This window comes from Talpa europaea (assembly GCF_964194135.1).
Source record: "Talpa europaea genome assembly, chromosome: 9".
In the NCBI taxonomy this organism is placed as follows: Eukaryota; Metazoa; Chordata; class Mammalia; order Eulipotyphla; family Talpidae; genus Talpa; species Talpa europaea.
This window is the reverse complement of record NC_140076.1, coordinates 10548878-10564561: the sequence shown is the minus strand read 5'-3', so window position 1 is coordinate 10564561 and position 15684 is coordinate 10548878. Positions and strand designations below refer to the sequence as shown.

General features: G+C 54.3%; 1 protein-coding gene across 1 annotated transcript in view; it reads left to right on the top strand.

The window, feature by feature from the left end:
- Positions 1–15684, top strand: part of TMCO4 (transmembrane and coiled-coil domains 4) — a gene marked incomplete at both ends in the record, with an annotated part of 53983 nt that overhangs the window by 23132 nt on the left and 15167 nt on the right. The window contains 2 exons of the mRNA XM_084243304.1: positions 540–676; positions 1756–1840. Of these exons, the coding sequence (XP_084099430.1) occupies positions 540–676; positions 1756–1840 (222 nt within the window). The remainder of the gene's footprint in view (positions 1–539; positions 677–1755; positions 1841–15684) is intronic.

Below are 15684 nucleotides of genomic sequence, written 5' to 3'. Positions count from 1 at the left end.
AACAAGTCACCCTAAAACTCAGTGCTTAAAATAGCAGTCATTCTCAATATAGCTGAGGAGTCAGGAGGCCTCGGTGGGGTACTCTTGCCTGGACCTGCTCACACATCTGTCCCCTGAACTGGGAGAGCCCCCCCGGGGCAGTTGGTCAACTTGGTGCTGCTCCATCTGTCTCTCAGCCTCCTGGGATCAGTGACCAGCCCCATCCGCACACAGGTCCATTGCAGGCCTCACGTCTGCTGACAGCTCGTTGGCCAAAGCCAGTCATGTGACTGAGCCTGGCAGTCCCGGCTGTCATATGGCGAAGTGGGAGGATACAGGTGGGTGACCCCGTGGGGCTGACTTTGCAGTCTCACATGTGATGGACTGAAGCGAAGGGTCTGGTCCATGGTCAGAGATGCATGATCCTCCATTTCACCACGGGATCTGAGGACACGTGGGAAACCAACAGGGTCCGCGGCAGAGGCTCTGCACCCTTGCACTTGGGCGCCACCAGCTCGGAAGGGCCCGGCGGCCTTCATCACCATTTTCCACCTCCACAGGCATCGTGGCTGCCCTGACCTGGCCAGCTTCGCTCCTCGCTGTCGCCAACGTCATCGACAACCCCTGGGGGGTGTGTCTCCATCGGTCGGCAGAGGTTGGCAAGCACCTGGCCCACATCCTGCTCTCCCGGCAGCAGGTACCCGGGAGTGACTGTGTTGGTGTGGGGAGGGGGAGGCTAGAAGAGGGGTGGGGCCAGCGTGCGCACAGAACTCATTCCTGGACTCAAGCCATGGCGAGGGAGCCAGTGATGGGGGCGGGGTGGTCTTCGTGCCCCTCCCATTCAGATCACGAAAGCGTCCTATGATGGGCCAGTGAGAATCACAGACACTCTCGCTGGCGGGTGAGTGGGCGAGCGTGGAGAGCAGGCACTGCGGCATGGACACGCCAGCTGTGTCGAAGCTTCCTCAACATCGAGCGCTTCCCTCGGAGTGAGTCTTTCACCACGTGAAAGGGTTAGGAAGACTCCTGGTACCAGAGGACAGAGGGCGAGGGGACGGGAGCTTCCCGGCAGACTTTGCCACCGAGTTCTGCAGGATTAGACGACCGTTTAATGAGGATTTTCTATTATAGCAAATGGGGTGGTGATGGGCCATGTGTATGGGCAGAAACACAGGTAAGAGGACTAGACCGGTGACCCCAGGTGGGCCTGTGGAGCTCACCTGTTCCTTCCTGTCCTTCCGCGTAGAACTTTTTCCAAATGCCCCAGATAACCTTCCTTTTCTTAAGAGCTGCCATTCCTTAGACTGAAAGTTCCCTCACCGTCTGTCATACTACTTTCTCAGAAGCCAGTCTTTCAGGCCCGACCTTCCCATCCAGAAACAGAAGAGTTTTCCCTCCAGTGTCACCCCATCACACCAAGGGGTGCCTCCCACTTCCTCTCCCCGGCTCTAGAAGGACCCCCGTTCACCGCAGTCGTTGGCCACAAGGCAGATGAGTGCACGGAGGGCAGGTGTGCCATTGACAAGCCCTGTCCTGGGAAAGACCCCACGGAGGGATACAGTTGGAGATGAAAGGGAAATCCCATCCGGAGGCTGCCCGTGGCCTCAGAAATGCCCTCGCTCCCCTCATTGAGGCCTCCCCAGGGTCCAACACCAGCGCCTGCCTGATTCATAAGGATGAGGCAGGCACTGAGGAGAGGCCTGGGCCCCATAGCAGGGCCTGTTTTGCCAGAAATACTCCTGTGCCCCCACAGACACCTGCGTCCTTTCTCCCCAGGGTCGGCGACCCGTCACCTTGATTGGCTTCAGCCTGGGAGCCAGAGTCATCTACTTCTGTCTGCAAGAAATGGCTCAGGAGAAGGGTGAGTCCACTGGAAACCTTCCCAGGCTCATCCCCAGGCCTGAGGGTCTGGACCAAGGGTCGCGAGCCTTGTCACTGGCTAGGAGATCAAGTCAGAAAGACTTCCTTTACTTGCCTTTCCTGCTCTACCTACTGCAGGTGATCTACCTGGGTCCTTATGGCCAGCTGGGTGTGACCCTCTGGATGTAGACGCTCACCCCTACTGAGGGAAGCCCAGGCTCTGTGGTCAGCTGAGACCTGAGTTCAGCTCTGCCTCTGCTCAGCTGGGTGGCCTCTGGGCATCCATCTCTCCCTCTGCACCTCTGGGCAGAGGTGAAGAAGGGGGTCAGGCGGCGCACCCAGTTCTGAGTCCTGGTCCCACATCCTCTAGCAGCCTCCGGGCTGAGGCATCCCTGCTGACCCAGTGGGTGGCTTCAGGAACCCCCCCCAAACCTGCTCCCCGCAGGGAGGCCCTTGAAAAGCTACTGTCCTCTGTGCGGTCATCTGCCCTCCCCTCGTGGTCCCAGCCGGGCAGCGCACCCTCTCCAAGCTGCTTGTTCTTGGCAGTGAGCAGTCTGATTAAGGGGAAGATTCTCGGTTGAGAGGAGAAGGGCATGTCTTTGGCTCCACTGAGCGTAAATTACACGTTAACTTCACATGCCAGCCTTCAGTTCCCTTCCTGAACAAATTGAATTAATTATCATTTGACCCTTTGATTGAAAGTGAGGGCACCAACAGCTGCCCCCAGAATGTGAGGCTGGAAACCGGGGGCAGGGAGCAGGTGACCTCTCAGAGGCCAGGCTGGTGAGCATGACAGGGAGCTGTGCCTACCCCTCAGCCTTTTGGGAGATGACTCCCAGAGCAGCTTCCTTCTCGAATCCCTCCTGGTCCCCGCCTCAGGCCCTGGATCTTTATGGTGCACGGGTAAGAACTGGGGCTTTGGTATTAAGCAGACCTGGATTGGGTCCCGGCTTAGTCACTGATTTGCTGTAGGATCTTGGGCAAATTCCTTAACCTCTCTGAACCTCAGCTTCCTCATCATGGAGCTGAGTATACTCACCTCTCAGGGAGGGGGAGATGAGACAATGAGAGTGAAAGCATCTACCCTGAATTAGACCGTGACCCCCCCCCCCCAGTAGCCAGGGCCTGCATTGCTTCCCTGCCTCCCTGCACCTGGCATATTTCAAGTGCTCGGGGTGACGTAGAAACTTGAGCTTGGGCGAGGGGCCCCAGCAGGCGCCTATGTGCCTGGGAGCCTGCCATGTCCTAAGCGCCTGCATGCGGGGTCTCGCTCAGTCTCACAGCCACGGGAGAGAGGCTGCTCTCCTTGCTTCCTGCAAGATCCGAAGCTAGAGCCAGGCTCCATCCCAGGCCATCTGGCTCCAGAGACCTCCCTCCTCGCCACTGTGCCATCTTTTGCCAAAAACCTAAGTCTTGAGCGATGTGGGGTCACCCATGGGCGCTGAGGGAAGGGCACTACGGAGGGTCGGCCCCATAACAGGCGTCTGCTCAAGGGTGGCAAAGCGTTAAGTCTAATGTCTCTGTGGCCTGTGAAAGGGACCAAGGGCCATGGAGGGAAATGGTTAGGGCAGGAGCCTGGCACAAGAGCTCAGATGCCAAGCTCAGGAGTCAGTGCCAGCTGGACAGGCTAAGGGAAAGGGCTGCATCCTCTGAATTGGGGAGAGAGGAGAAGCTGGTCCTTGGAGGGAGGAGCTGGAGGCATTCAGCATTGGGCACCCTGTAGTTCACTAGTTTACCCCCATGCACCACCACAAACGCACGCGCACACACACACACACGGCACCGAGTGCTTCGACACCCCCGCCACTCGAGATCAAGTGCACACTCCTCTGTGCAGCTTCTCTTCCTGCTTATTGAAGTCTGGCTTTGTGAGAGCGAAATAGCAGCAGCAGCAGCAAGAATAGAGTAAGAGGGGTCACAGCAGCACACGCCTGCAGGATGTGGGCATCCCCACCTTTCCACACACAAATCACCCAAACCACACAGCCAGCAGGTGGCAGAGCAGACGACCTAGCTGCAGTTGGAGCCATCTTGGCCTGACCTGGGCCCGCCCTCCCCAGGCACCTTCCCTGGCACCAGTCTCAGTGTTGAGGCGGCTGGTTACGCGTCTGTCCTTCTGGTCCACTAGTAACTCACCTCAGAGTACACACCAGAGCTCCCAAGTACACATACCGAGGCCCTTCAGACGAGGGCCAGGCACCCATCTTGGAAGTAGCTTCCTGCGCAGTCCCAAAGGCAGCCCTGCTTAAAACCTCAGTGCGGGCGGCGGGTGAGGACTGCCTTTCTCACCCCGTCCCCATGCCTGGCCCTGTGCCCAGCATATCTGGGCGCTCAGTGGACACATGGAAGTGAGCTGGGGGCAGTGCCTGCCTGTCAGCCACCCCACTGACTTGAAGCTCCTTGCAGGGGGACCCCAGTGAGTAGTCACAGCACCAAAGTTGAGAGGAATAGACGCTGCGGTGCCTGTGAACATGGCGTAAGACAGGGGCCCAGGGGCCCAGTCACCCTTGCTGGGCATTGACAAGAGGCTAGGAACTCCCAGAAGAGTCCCTCATCTTGTAGCCCCCACACCCAGGTGGTTGGCACGGACCTCGAACCCGCAGAAGGAAGTGGGTCTCCCCCAGAGGGCGAGGGCCTGCAGGCCCCGTTCCATCACTGCACCCCTCCTATAGAAGACTCTTCCCACAGCCCTCTGCCTGGCCTTACACTGGAGCAGCCTCAGGTCTCCAGCTGGCTGTAATCCTGAGTGAATTATTCACCCTCTGCCAGGAGCTGCTGTTTCACATCTAATTCACTCCAGTTCACCTGGCTGGTTTCAAGCAGCCCTGCCAGTTTAACACCCAATTCAACTGCAGACCAGGAGCAGGAACGCACCCCCGCCCCACAACTGCAGGAAAGCTGTTATCTGAGTTGGGGATGTGAAAAAGGAATTACTCTATTGTGTTTGGATCTACTCATTGTTTTCTGCATTCCCTGGAGACCTAATAATGAAATGTAGCAATAAATCCCAGAGTGACCCAGAACACATAATTCTGCAGCCAGCCTGCCCCTCCCCACTGTCAGGGCTCACTCATCTGTCCTTCCCTCTTCCCCAAGAAGAGCTGCCCGCAGAGTTAACCCTCCTTCCCAGCCGAAGGTCTAAGCTGTTGCTGGCGACTGGCTGCAGACCATGCCCAGGGGCCAGAGAATCAGAGGACACAGCCGCCCATGTGGGAAGGACATGCTACAGGACGGTGGCTGCCACTTATGAAGGCCCAGCCACCCACCTGGCTTTTGACCAGGGATTTACATTCTCAATCCTTAAAATAACCCCAAGTGAGACAAGTAATTCTCTCCCCATTTTTTAGACGAGAAGAGGGAGCTTTAGGGGGAAATGGAAGAGCTTGCCCACTGAGATAAAGACAAGAGAGATGTGGATGCATGTTTTAAGGGCAGAGGAAGGCAGCTGCCAGTCATAGGACCACTAAAAACTAAAATTTCTCTGCCTTCCTGACTCCAGAGCTCCTACTTCCATATTTTTCTGTTACAGTAACCTCGTGGTTGGGTGTTTTCACCTGACGCTCTATCTCAGATCAGACCTTCCAAACAAAGAACTATTCAAAATCAAATTCACTCCACAGACACTTATTAAGTAAATACCTACTGTGTGCCGAGCACTGTGCTCGGCGTGTGCTGCTGGGACCCCTCTTACTCTACTCTTGCTGCTGCTGCTGCTATTTAGCAGGACTTTGGGGATGTGGCATAAACAAGCCAGTGCACCCTCATCCTCATAGCACTCACATCAGTCTTTTGAAATTATCTGCCCTCCCTGAGACAAAAGCTGGGGTCTTGCTTATGGTGGTAGGGCAGCAGTGACAAGTGTCAGTTATTCAGAAAGCATCTGGCACGCAGTAGGTGCTCAGGAGCTCTTTCTGGTCTTCATACCGATTCTGGGGCAGGCCTGGCTGGACATCTTTAACCTGGGCATCCTGCAGTGGGCAGAGACCACCATCTCCACAGCATCAAGTCTTGGTTTAGGAACTAGAATCCCAAGAAGCCAGGCCGCAGAATGCAGCCAGATGTTCAGAAAGCTTCTAGGCCTGCTCTATACCCCCCACCAAGCCTGCAGGTGGTTTGGGTTTGCAGAGGCTCCACTGGGGCAGGACCCGTGCGTCATCCAAAAGTTCTGGGGGGCAGCTGCCATGCTTCCGCTGTCTGTTGACGGATCTCAGAGCAATCTGACCACAGGTTGAGCTGTGCCTGGGCTAAGCCAGAAGGACCGACTCCCAAAGGAAGTCCTCTGCCTCGTGGCTGTGTGTTTTAAATGCCTGGTGTGACTGAGGACTCTTCCCTTTGGACAGAACTAGGCCCAGCTTCCATTGCATCTGCTGTGACTCCTGCCACCTACTTGCATGATAGTTAATTCTTGCTCACCATCATCTCCCCAGCTGACATCACTGGGTGCTTGCTGTGTGCCAGGCACAGCTAAATCGTGCCCTATTTAATCTTCTCAGTCATCTACAAGGTCTTAATTATCCCTGTTTTGCGTGGTGAGGAAACCAAGGCTAACAGCACTGAAGTCACTGGCCCCAGTTAGTTACAGGACTAGCCGTGATGCAGCTGGAAGCTGGACCCACCCGGCTGACCCATGCTCTTATTCTCAAATCCTCACAGCAACCCAAGGTCACGATCGGTCTCTCCTGACAGCAAAGCCTCAGTGTGAGGCAGTGACAGGCCCAGGCAGGTTCAGTAAGATGTTTGGTTGCAAGTCCTGAGATTTACACCACCGGCCGTTGATTCAGCCATACCCAGAAGAGGGAAATATGCCCAAGAAGGAAAATTGGGGGTTCAGGGCAACTCCTGTCTGCTTAGGAGGAAGGGCATGCCTTTCTGCACCATGCCTTCCCACCCATGCTCACTGTCCAGCACGCTTGACCCCAGCGTCTCAGATACAGAGTCTCAGCCTTCGAGTTGTGATGCACAACTGGCTGACAAGGTCACTGAGTTTCTGTCTGTCTGTCTGTCTGTCTGTCCTTGTGGAAAAGCAGCATTCCTCAGGGGGAGCCACATGGCACCTGTGGCATCTTCAGACCCAGTGCCCCAAACCCCGGGACAGAGGTGCCCTGCCGGGGCTCAGCAGCACGTGGGAGATGCTGGTTCATTTTGGGGCACGCACTGCTGTATCGCAGAGGGCAGAATGGGGGGTTGTTTTCAATTGGGGTGTTGTCACAGTGGGATGGGGTGTCCATCAGATGCCAAACACTGACAGTTTCACGAGCTCTGAGTCTTACCCACCCTCGGCGTAGGAGGGGGGCAGTGTTCACCCCATATTACAGAATCCCAGACAAGGATGCTTATGTTCACAGAGCAGAAGGGATTTGCCAAAGGCAGAGATGAGGTTCATGCCCCATGCCCCCCCCGCCCCAAGATCAGTCATTCTCCTTCCTCGGCCACCTCCCAGCTCCCTCCCAACCCTCCCTGCGGCCTGGGCACTGCTGCCTGCATCTATTCAGCGTCTACCCCGCAGAGGGTGGACGGCCCCAGGGAGGGCACTGTGTTTTGCTCACCTGGTGTCACCTGCTCCTGGCCAGGACGGGCACATCACTGATGCCCAATGTCTGGGAATAATCGATCCATTGACAAGGCGCACTAGGGCAGCCTGAAGTCGGCTGTGAGCACTGCGACAGACGAGAGCCCCAGGCCTGGGCGTGATGCCAAGCTTGAGCCACCTCAGCAAAGTGGACCCCAAAACCTCCAAGACCTGGGCCGGGTGAGCCGCGATTCTCGAATCTTGGCAGTCGCGATCAACCAGCACGTGCCAGCCCTGGCACTGCGCCCACCCACTGGAGACCAGGACAAAAGGTGCACCTGCCAAATGCTTGTGCCTTTGGGCAGGAAACGAATGGAGCCAGAATTCCCGGAGATGAACAGGCCACTTCTGACCAGCGTCCATCTGCCAGCCAGAGGGATGAATTTGCTCCTGGGGTGGGGGGGCCGACCCTCTGCCAAGGGTATTTCTGGCCCTAGCAGGTGGTGAGGGTAGAGGGGGCTGTGCTGGAAGCTAAGAGGAACCGCCCTCCAAGTACTCACTGAGAGACTGTGATCACAGCGCATTGTTCTTTTCTCTGCGGACCTGCTTTTAGAGCTTTCCAGCATTGACTAGTTGGAGAGAGCGCTCAATTCAGACTGATTCGTGGGAGCTGACTGTGCCAGAAATGGCCACGCACACCAAGACATCAGCGCTGCCTCCGTTTATTTTTGCATCTGTTCTCCTCTTGATTCCAAAAGGACTGGAGAGGGCGTAATCAGAGGCGTGATATGGCTTCTCTGCCCAGTCACCCTGTCCAGACAGCTGGCACGGCGTCAGGAGAGAAGCCAGCTTGCCCATCGGTGTGTTCATGAGGTCAACAGAGGCGCTCTGGGCATTGCAGTCCCTTCATTAAACCAGCATGGCTCCCCCATCCCCACCGTCAGCTGGCTCCAGTGTCACCTTCCCTTAGAGATCGTGGCAAACAGCCGACATTGACATGAAACAAAAGGGCTGGACCTGGAGCCCTAGTCACAGCCAGACTCTGCCAGTTACTGTCCAGGACCCTTGGGAAGTCACGTCACCACTGGGCGTCAGGCTGCTGGGGATACTGACACCTCTCGGGCTTGTTCTGGGACTTCAGAACTCATTTACTGAGCTCTTGGGCAGCGTCTCTGCTCCACTGTTAACCCACGGGGCACACATGGCCATCCGTTGACCCTCTTCACCATCCTCCTGTAATCAGGCCCCAGGACCCCCTAGAGAAGTTGGCTTAGCTCTTGGGAGCCCCAGGTCCAAGCTGGAAGAGCTTCCGGAAATCGCCTTGTTCATCATCCTCCTCTTGCAGACGAGGAAAGCAGACCGAGAGGCGAGCCCTGAAAAAGCGGTGGTGATGGGTGTTCGTGATGGAAGTTGATGCTGTTACATTGGAGAGATCCCAGAAATGCCCAGATTCTCACCTTGAAAGTCACCCCCCCCAGGTTCCCAGGAGAGAGAAGCACACAATCTAGCTAAAGGTGGCCCCGCACCCACCCACTGCTTTGCCTCCCCTTGGCTGGTAACCCTAGGGAAGAACTTGGCTTAAGCTGTGCTGGACCTGACCGCAGGCTCAGCCACCCGAGAGCTCCAGTCCTGGTGGGACCCACCTCATCCTGCCGGGTGACATGGAAGGAGGAGGTCAAAGGGGTGGGGGAGGTGAAGAAACCCCCCTCCCACCGTGGGGATTGGAGATGGGGCCAGAGAGAAAAATGGGACTTGGCCAGCTCGGGGGAGGGAGCAGAGCCTGCAGTGGCACCACCCGGTGCACGAGGCCCTCCCACTGGTACAGCAGTGCCCTTGCACTTGACCAGCCCCCTCCACCCTTGGGGCAGTAATAGGCACCTACAAAGGTGACGTGAAAGGAGGAGAGCCTGAGAATTCCACTGCTCCTGCAGCTGAGACTAGGGGGACCCAGACCCCTTACTCCGAGGCCAGAGCTGTTTTCCTACCTCCGGCCACCTCAGGGCCATCAGTGTCCCCTGGAGCTGGGCACCTGTTGTGCAAAAGTTCCCCAGGACCAGCTTCCTAGCCTGCCTTTTGTGGTCCCTGGTGTGGACATGCTTCCTGCCCCAACCTAGAGTGTATGTGGGCATGAGGAGTTGGCGAATTCTGAAAAATCTGCTAATAATTATCCCCACGGCCTAAGTTCTGCCCCAGGGCTGAGATCATGGGCTCAGGGCCCCTGGCTCCACCTCTTCCTAACTCTCGGAAGCTGTGCAAATTGCAGAAGACCTTCGAACCATCCTCATTAGCAAAATAGATCTAATGGCTCCTCGAGGAACAGATAAAGATAAATAAAATAGCGCACACAGGCTTCTAGCCTAGAGCCTGGAGGCGTGGCCAAAATCACCACCAGCTGGGGCGCCCAGCCCCCTTAACGCCCAGTTCTGTCAGAGTCTGATGATCCAGGGGCGCTCCAGGAACATCTTAGGATCCATCACCACGATGGGCCTCTGTTTGTGCTTTCGTCCTGTGGACACCAGCGACCATGGACTCCTGGACTCAGGGCTCCAGGGGCGCTTGGAATCACCCGGCTCCATCTCCACACATCAGGATCCCCCAGACATCATTCCTCTTCCAGCCTCTGCTTAATTGCTTCTCAGGGCAGGAAGCTCACTACCCTGCCCAGAGGAGGTTAAGAATTTAGGAACAGCTCGATTTAACCTGAATGTCAAGGGCTTGTGGGTGGAGGGGCATCAGGTGCCACCAGAGAGTCTGTTGAGGTGGCTGCGGCCAGAGGGAGCACTAAGGTGCAGGTGCAGGGCCTGGGTGCAGCACTGCAGGTGCAGGGCCTGGGTGACCATCGTGCACCCAGGTCTGGTCCTGGGCTTTTCAGAAACACCCAGAGCTCAGCAGGTCCCCATAAGGCAAGCTTGTGGGACAAAATGTTGGAAACTGAATATGGATCCATTCAGCTCCACCAATAACTGTCGACTCGAGCCGATGGAGCAATGTCCATGATCACTGCCCAAGTTCCCAGGGAAGCAGGTCGTGACCAGAGTGTCCGTGGGGAGCACAGGGATAACAGGGCAGGGTCTGCAGGGGAATTTCCCTTTATGGCCACAGTGAACCCTGCTGACCATCCCGGCGTCATGGACAGACCTGCCCTCTGTTTCCTGCCTTCCTGGGCCGCCTCCTCACTCTGAATTTGTATAAATAGGTCCCAGTCCTGAGTCTCAGTGGATAATAAGGGAAGAATCCAGACTGCCTGCAGTGAAGCAGCCTTCCTGTGGGGGTTGGGAGGACTCTAACCTGGGAAGAAAACACCCCAAAATCTCTTTAATTTACTTGTCAGTGAACCATCTCGTTCACAGCATTCTGTAATGGAAGCTGCTGGGTGTTTATCTTGTAACAAAGATGTCAAACCTGCTTAGTCTGTGCCGCAGAACTGTCGTCTTTTAGAAAATTGCTGAGCCTGTTTTGCAGAGTGAAGATAAAAACACCCCTGCCGTGGGTCAGGCGCACCCTCACTTTGTATTTTAAAGCAGGATCCAAATTTGAGGGCTGCACCCCCACCCGCCCCTGCCCCCCCAGCAGAGATCGCCCCCTATGAACTCAGCCCTTACTGGTCTCTGGTCTGTTCCGTGTTGCTTTTGACTTCTTCCAACTTCTGATCACTCATTTGCTCAGACATCCATCCATCCACTCATTCATTCATTCATTCATTCACTCACTCATTCAGAGTCTGTCTCCTTCCTCAAAGGATTTGCAGAACTTCTGAAGAAATACAGCCTCAAAAGCAACAAAACTGGAATAAATATAAAACATCAGGACCAGAGAAAACACAAATTGAGAGTCCAAAGCCAATTCGGAAGCTCAAAAGCAGGGAAGCAGGGTTGTAATCAGAAAGAGCTCAGACCCTGCAGCCAGGCCTGGATCTGTGTCATCTGGGACTTTTAACCCCTTGCTCACTGCATCTGACCTCTCAGTGCTTTCAAAATATACTGTGTACATCTGTGATAGACGGATTGCAAAAAATGGTCCTAATTCTCCCCTCTCTTCCTGTATCCGTGTCCTCCTTCAATATGACCTTACAGCATTTCCCACCCAGAGGTGGGGTCTCTTTCTCTACCCCTTGAGTCTGCCCCTGTAACTTGGGATGGCCAACAATAGGTAGAAGAGATGACATCTTGCCAGTCTCAAGCCCGGGCCTCAGGAAGCCTTAGCAGGTGATTCAGGCTCCAGGGGACACACCGTGTGGGGCTTATTTGCCACTCATCAGTAGCTAGTTGATAGAACATATGTAGCATTTAATTATGTGTAAGCAAATCCATAATGAAATTGTCTGTTCTGTGTTGGCTCACAGCCTGCAGTTCGCTAGCAGCTGAATTTCTGGTTGTGCTGACTTCGTTAAGTCAGTCTTTCTGATGGGAACTCTGTGCTCATGGCAGGGTAGAGGCTGATGGCCCAACTCCATCAAAAATAGAAAGTGTGTCACGTTTCACACCTGCCACTTTTCTTTTTCCTAGCACTAGCTGTTCACCCGCTTGGCAGGTGTGCCAGAGATAACCGGAGCAAAAGACACATACCGCGACCTGGTGCCCACATGGGGATATTCATCTTCTAGCAAATTTTAGCTTGCTCGTGTGTGTCTTGGTTTAGCCAAGACATACATTTTGGTTCAAGATTATATTTGATCGCAAATGGAAGTAGGACAGGAGAGTAGAAGAGAAAATGTAGGAATCACCAAGTTCCACTCTGCCACTTACTGTGTGACCTTGGGCAAAAGACTAAGTGTCTCTGAGGCTAAATTTTCCCATCATCAAACAAGAGTATTTTGTTTGCCTCCTGGTGTCACTAGGAGTAAGTGAAATACTGTACGTATGAAGCACTTAGCCTGGCCCAAAATAAGCTGTGTAGCTAATAATTAAAACAAAGACAAAGAGGAGGATTAAGAAATAGAATTCCAGAACTTTGTTTTTAAAAGTGCATTCCAAGAGGGCCACTGCCCCATCCCTTTCCCAGCCCCTGTGAAGTTAGACTAACATTACTGCCCGTGACCTGTGCAAGATAAAACCAAGGCAGAAGAGTTGGCCAGTAAACTCGCAGAGATATATTTAAACACCCTGACCCTGAGTCCCTAAGCCTCCATTTGGCTGCAAACTATTTCTGGGCAGTCACTGGATACCAGCCGAAATGCAGAACAGACTGTTTTCGGTCAGCTGGCTCTTTCATCTCCCGGAGAGCAGACGTTACATTTGATGTGATTGATTTCCCCCTTCCGGGAATTGCATCCACCAATTGTTTTGTCCTCAGACAGACCCAGCTTTAGTCCCCCGGATGAAGCGAGGAGGGGTCAGGCACACCGATTAATTTCCAGGGTCCGGGGTGCTAGTAATGCCTCCCACTTTATACAGCCAAATCAAGTCGATGGGAATCCAAGAAAGAATACACCTCGCTCTTTCCCTAAAGAATGCATCCTAAATCCTTGTAATATATCCCAACGAGCTCCTTTAAGCAGTTTTTTCCCAGTGTGAACCTCATTCCATGGGGAGTACTGGGGGTGGGGAGCACAGTCAAAGCCTCATTTCTCCAGTTCCCTTTCTGCTTAGCGCCCCCCCCCCCCCCCCCCCCCCCGCCTCTTAGCTCAGCTGTCTCCCCTCCCTTCACGCCTCTCACTGCCTGCCATGGCGGGTGCCTCTGGAAGGGGGCTGTTTGTGTTAGATGTAGTCCACACCACTTCCTTCAAGGTCTATTTTCTGGATTTGCAGTCAGGAGATAATTTCCTCCTTCATTCCCACCTTATCACTCTCTGCACACATGACCCCCTGCCAGAGTGAGAAAATCCTTTTTTCCTTTTTGCTTCTCAAACTTCAGATCCTTTGGTCTTTGGAGCCCAGGAGAATCTCATTATTGACGACGTGATAGGCATGTGGGAGTGTGCGAGGCCGCCTTTCTAGACATTGGATGCAGTTTCTGTGTAACTCCTAGAGAAAGCTTTTCAGAAAGAGCTGGAAACCTCTGTGAAGTTCAGCCCCCTCTGAAAAGTCCACTGTACGGAGAGACAGAATGCCGACAACGAAGGGAGCAGTCGTTTTCCTACTGACAAAGGACCGATCCCTTTACTATAAAAAGGATTCTCCTGGGGGTGCTGAAAAACCTGGCCTACGTGGTGTGTTATTAGAATGTTTCATTTTACAAAAACTCCACATATATACGATTTCCACCTCCTGAAAAACCACCTCCAGGCCAAGCTGTAAAATGACTGCATCGGGAATTGAGTTTGAACCACTGGAAGCACAAAAGAGCACCTGACAAGATGGAAACTGACTTATCTAAATTCCGAGTGATAACAGGCAGCGAGGATAATCGCACAACACAAATATACAGGCCGGCCGCTCCTGAACCACATACTTAAAAACGATTAGGACGGTCCATTTTGTGTTGTTTTACCAAAGTTAAAATTTTGTTCAAAATAAGTTAGACCACAGCTGCAGCTCTTCAGCTGCTCCCTGCAGAGGCTATTCTGAGAGGGGCCCATCAGGGACCGCTCCTGTTGCCTCAGGCGACCTCCGGGACATGGTGGGCTCAGTTCCAGGGCACCGACACAAAGCGGGTATCACAGAGAGCGAGTCATTCAGATGTGTAGGTTTCCTAGTCTATATGAAAGTTAGGTTTACGCTATCCTGTCAGCCCCTGAGTGTTTTGCAACCATCCCAGGCCAGGTAGGTTCAGCGTCTGTTCTAGTGATTTGAAGGAGCGTCTTGGAGCCCTTGGCGTCATGTTCATGGGTTTTAATGGTAAGAGGGGGAAACAGCCAGCAGGGAGACAGCAACTGGACCCCCACCCCCATCTCTATACATCTTTTCCCTGGGCCCTCTCTGGCGTCCTCCCACGGCCCCTTCTCATCCTACCCATTCCACCGAAGCCATCTCTGAGTAACGCCGCCCTTATTGCCCTGACCTCCAGGCGCAGGTGTGCACACTTGCACATGCGCACACACCCATGCTCAGGTGTCCACAGCCAGCACGCGTGCCCCACACTCTGCATTCACAACATCAAGGCTGCAGGTGATAGCCACGGAGGCCAACAGCGTAAAAGCCTGACCAGAATTCAGTCTACAGAGAGCAACAGTGTTATGCCTAGAAAACAACGTACATACCTGTAGGGCCAAGTGGCCAGGGCACCGATAAAGGATCTTGGAGTCCTCAGTAGATTTGACGGGCCTTTAGCTGAAGCAGGGTCCAGATAGACAGGCAGACCAGCGGGCAGGGAGGCGGGCAGCAGCCAATCCCCCCAGCTCCCTGCGATCTCCGCTCTCCCTCTCTGGCCTCTCTCTCTGGCAATCCCTTAGTGGTTCCTCCGAGGGTCCTTGTTTGTAAGCGCACATGCCCTGTGCTCCCCGGCTCTCCGCCCAGGTGTCCACAGTCACCAGCGTGCAAGCTCTCCGAGCTCGGGCTCCCAAGCGTCCTTTGCAATAACATGTTGTATCACGCGTGGGCACCCCAACCTGGGAGGACAGCCGGTGGTGGCCATAGAGGCTCACCGCGGGAAGGGGGGAAAGCCTGACTTATTCCATTTTTTTTTTAAAGATTTATTTATTTATACAAGCACTGGGTACAGTCAGAAGCATGGGAGGGTGAGAGAATTCGCCAGAGCCAGAGTGGGAAACAGCAGGCAGACTGACGAAGTACATTGCTGAGGGGAGCAGCGGGCGAGCCAGGAGAGGTCTGCACGCCATGTGGAACCCTCGCTGGCGGCCAGGGATCGAACAGGCACTGCAGAGGCTGCAGGCAGCTTCGCAGCCCAGCGCTTAACCACTGCGCCAGCAGGGGAGGCCCCCGGATTTATTCCATTTTCCCTACAACACCTTAACTGAAAAAATACATAGTGCTAAAAAATGCCAGTCCTCTGTGGTGGGGGTGTGGCCTCCATGTTGACAGGCTGCTGGCTCATCAGGATGTTTATTTACTCTTCCTTCCACGAGAGCTTCCTCTGCAGCCTGTGTTGTTGTCTGATAGTGTTGTAGCCACATCTTTTGAAATTGGAGTCAGTCCTCTGAGGCCCTGCCACTGCCTTATCTTCTGCGATAGTCCAAACACTTTGCTGTGCTTTCCACCATGCTCACAGCATCCTCACCAGGAGTGGATTCTGTCTCAAGAAACCATTTTCTTTGTTTTTTCTTAAGAAGCACCTCCTTACCCGTTCAAGTTCAGTCCTCTTCAGCCACATCTCCAGCCCCGTTCTAATTCTAGTTCTCTTGCTGTTCCACCACATCTGCAGTGACTTCCTCCCCTGACCTTGTGAACCCTTCAAAGTCATCCATGAGGGTTGGAACCCACTTCTTCCAAACTCCTGTT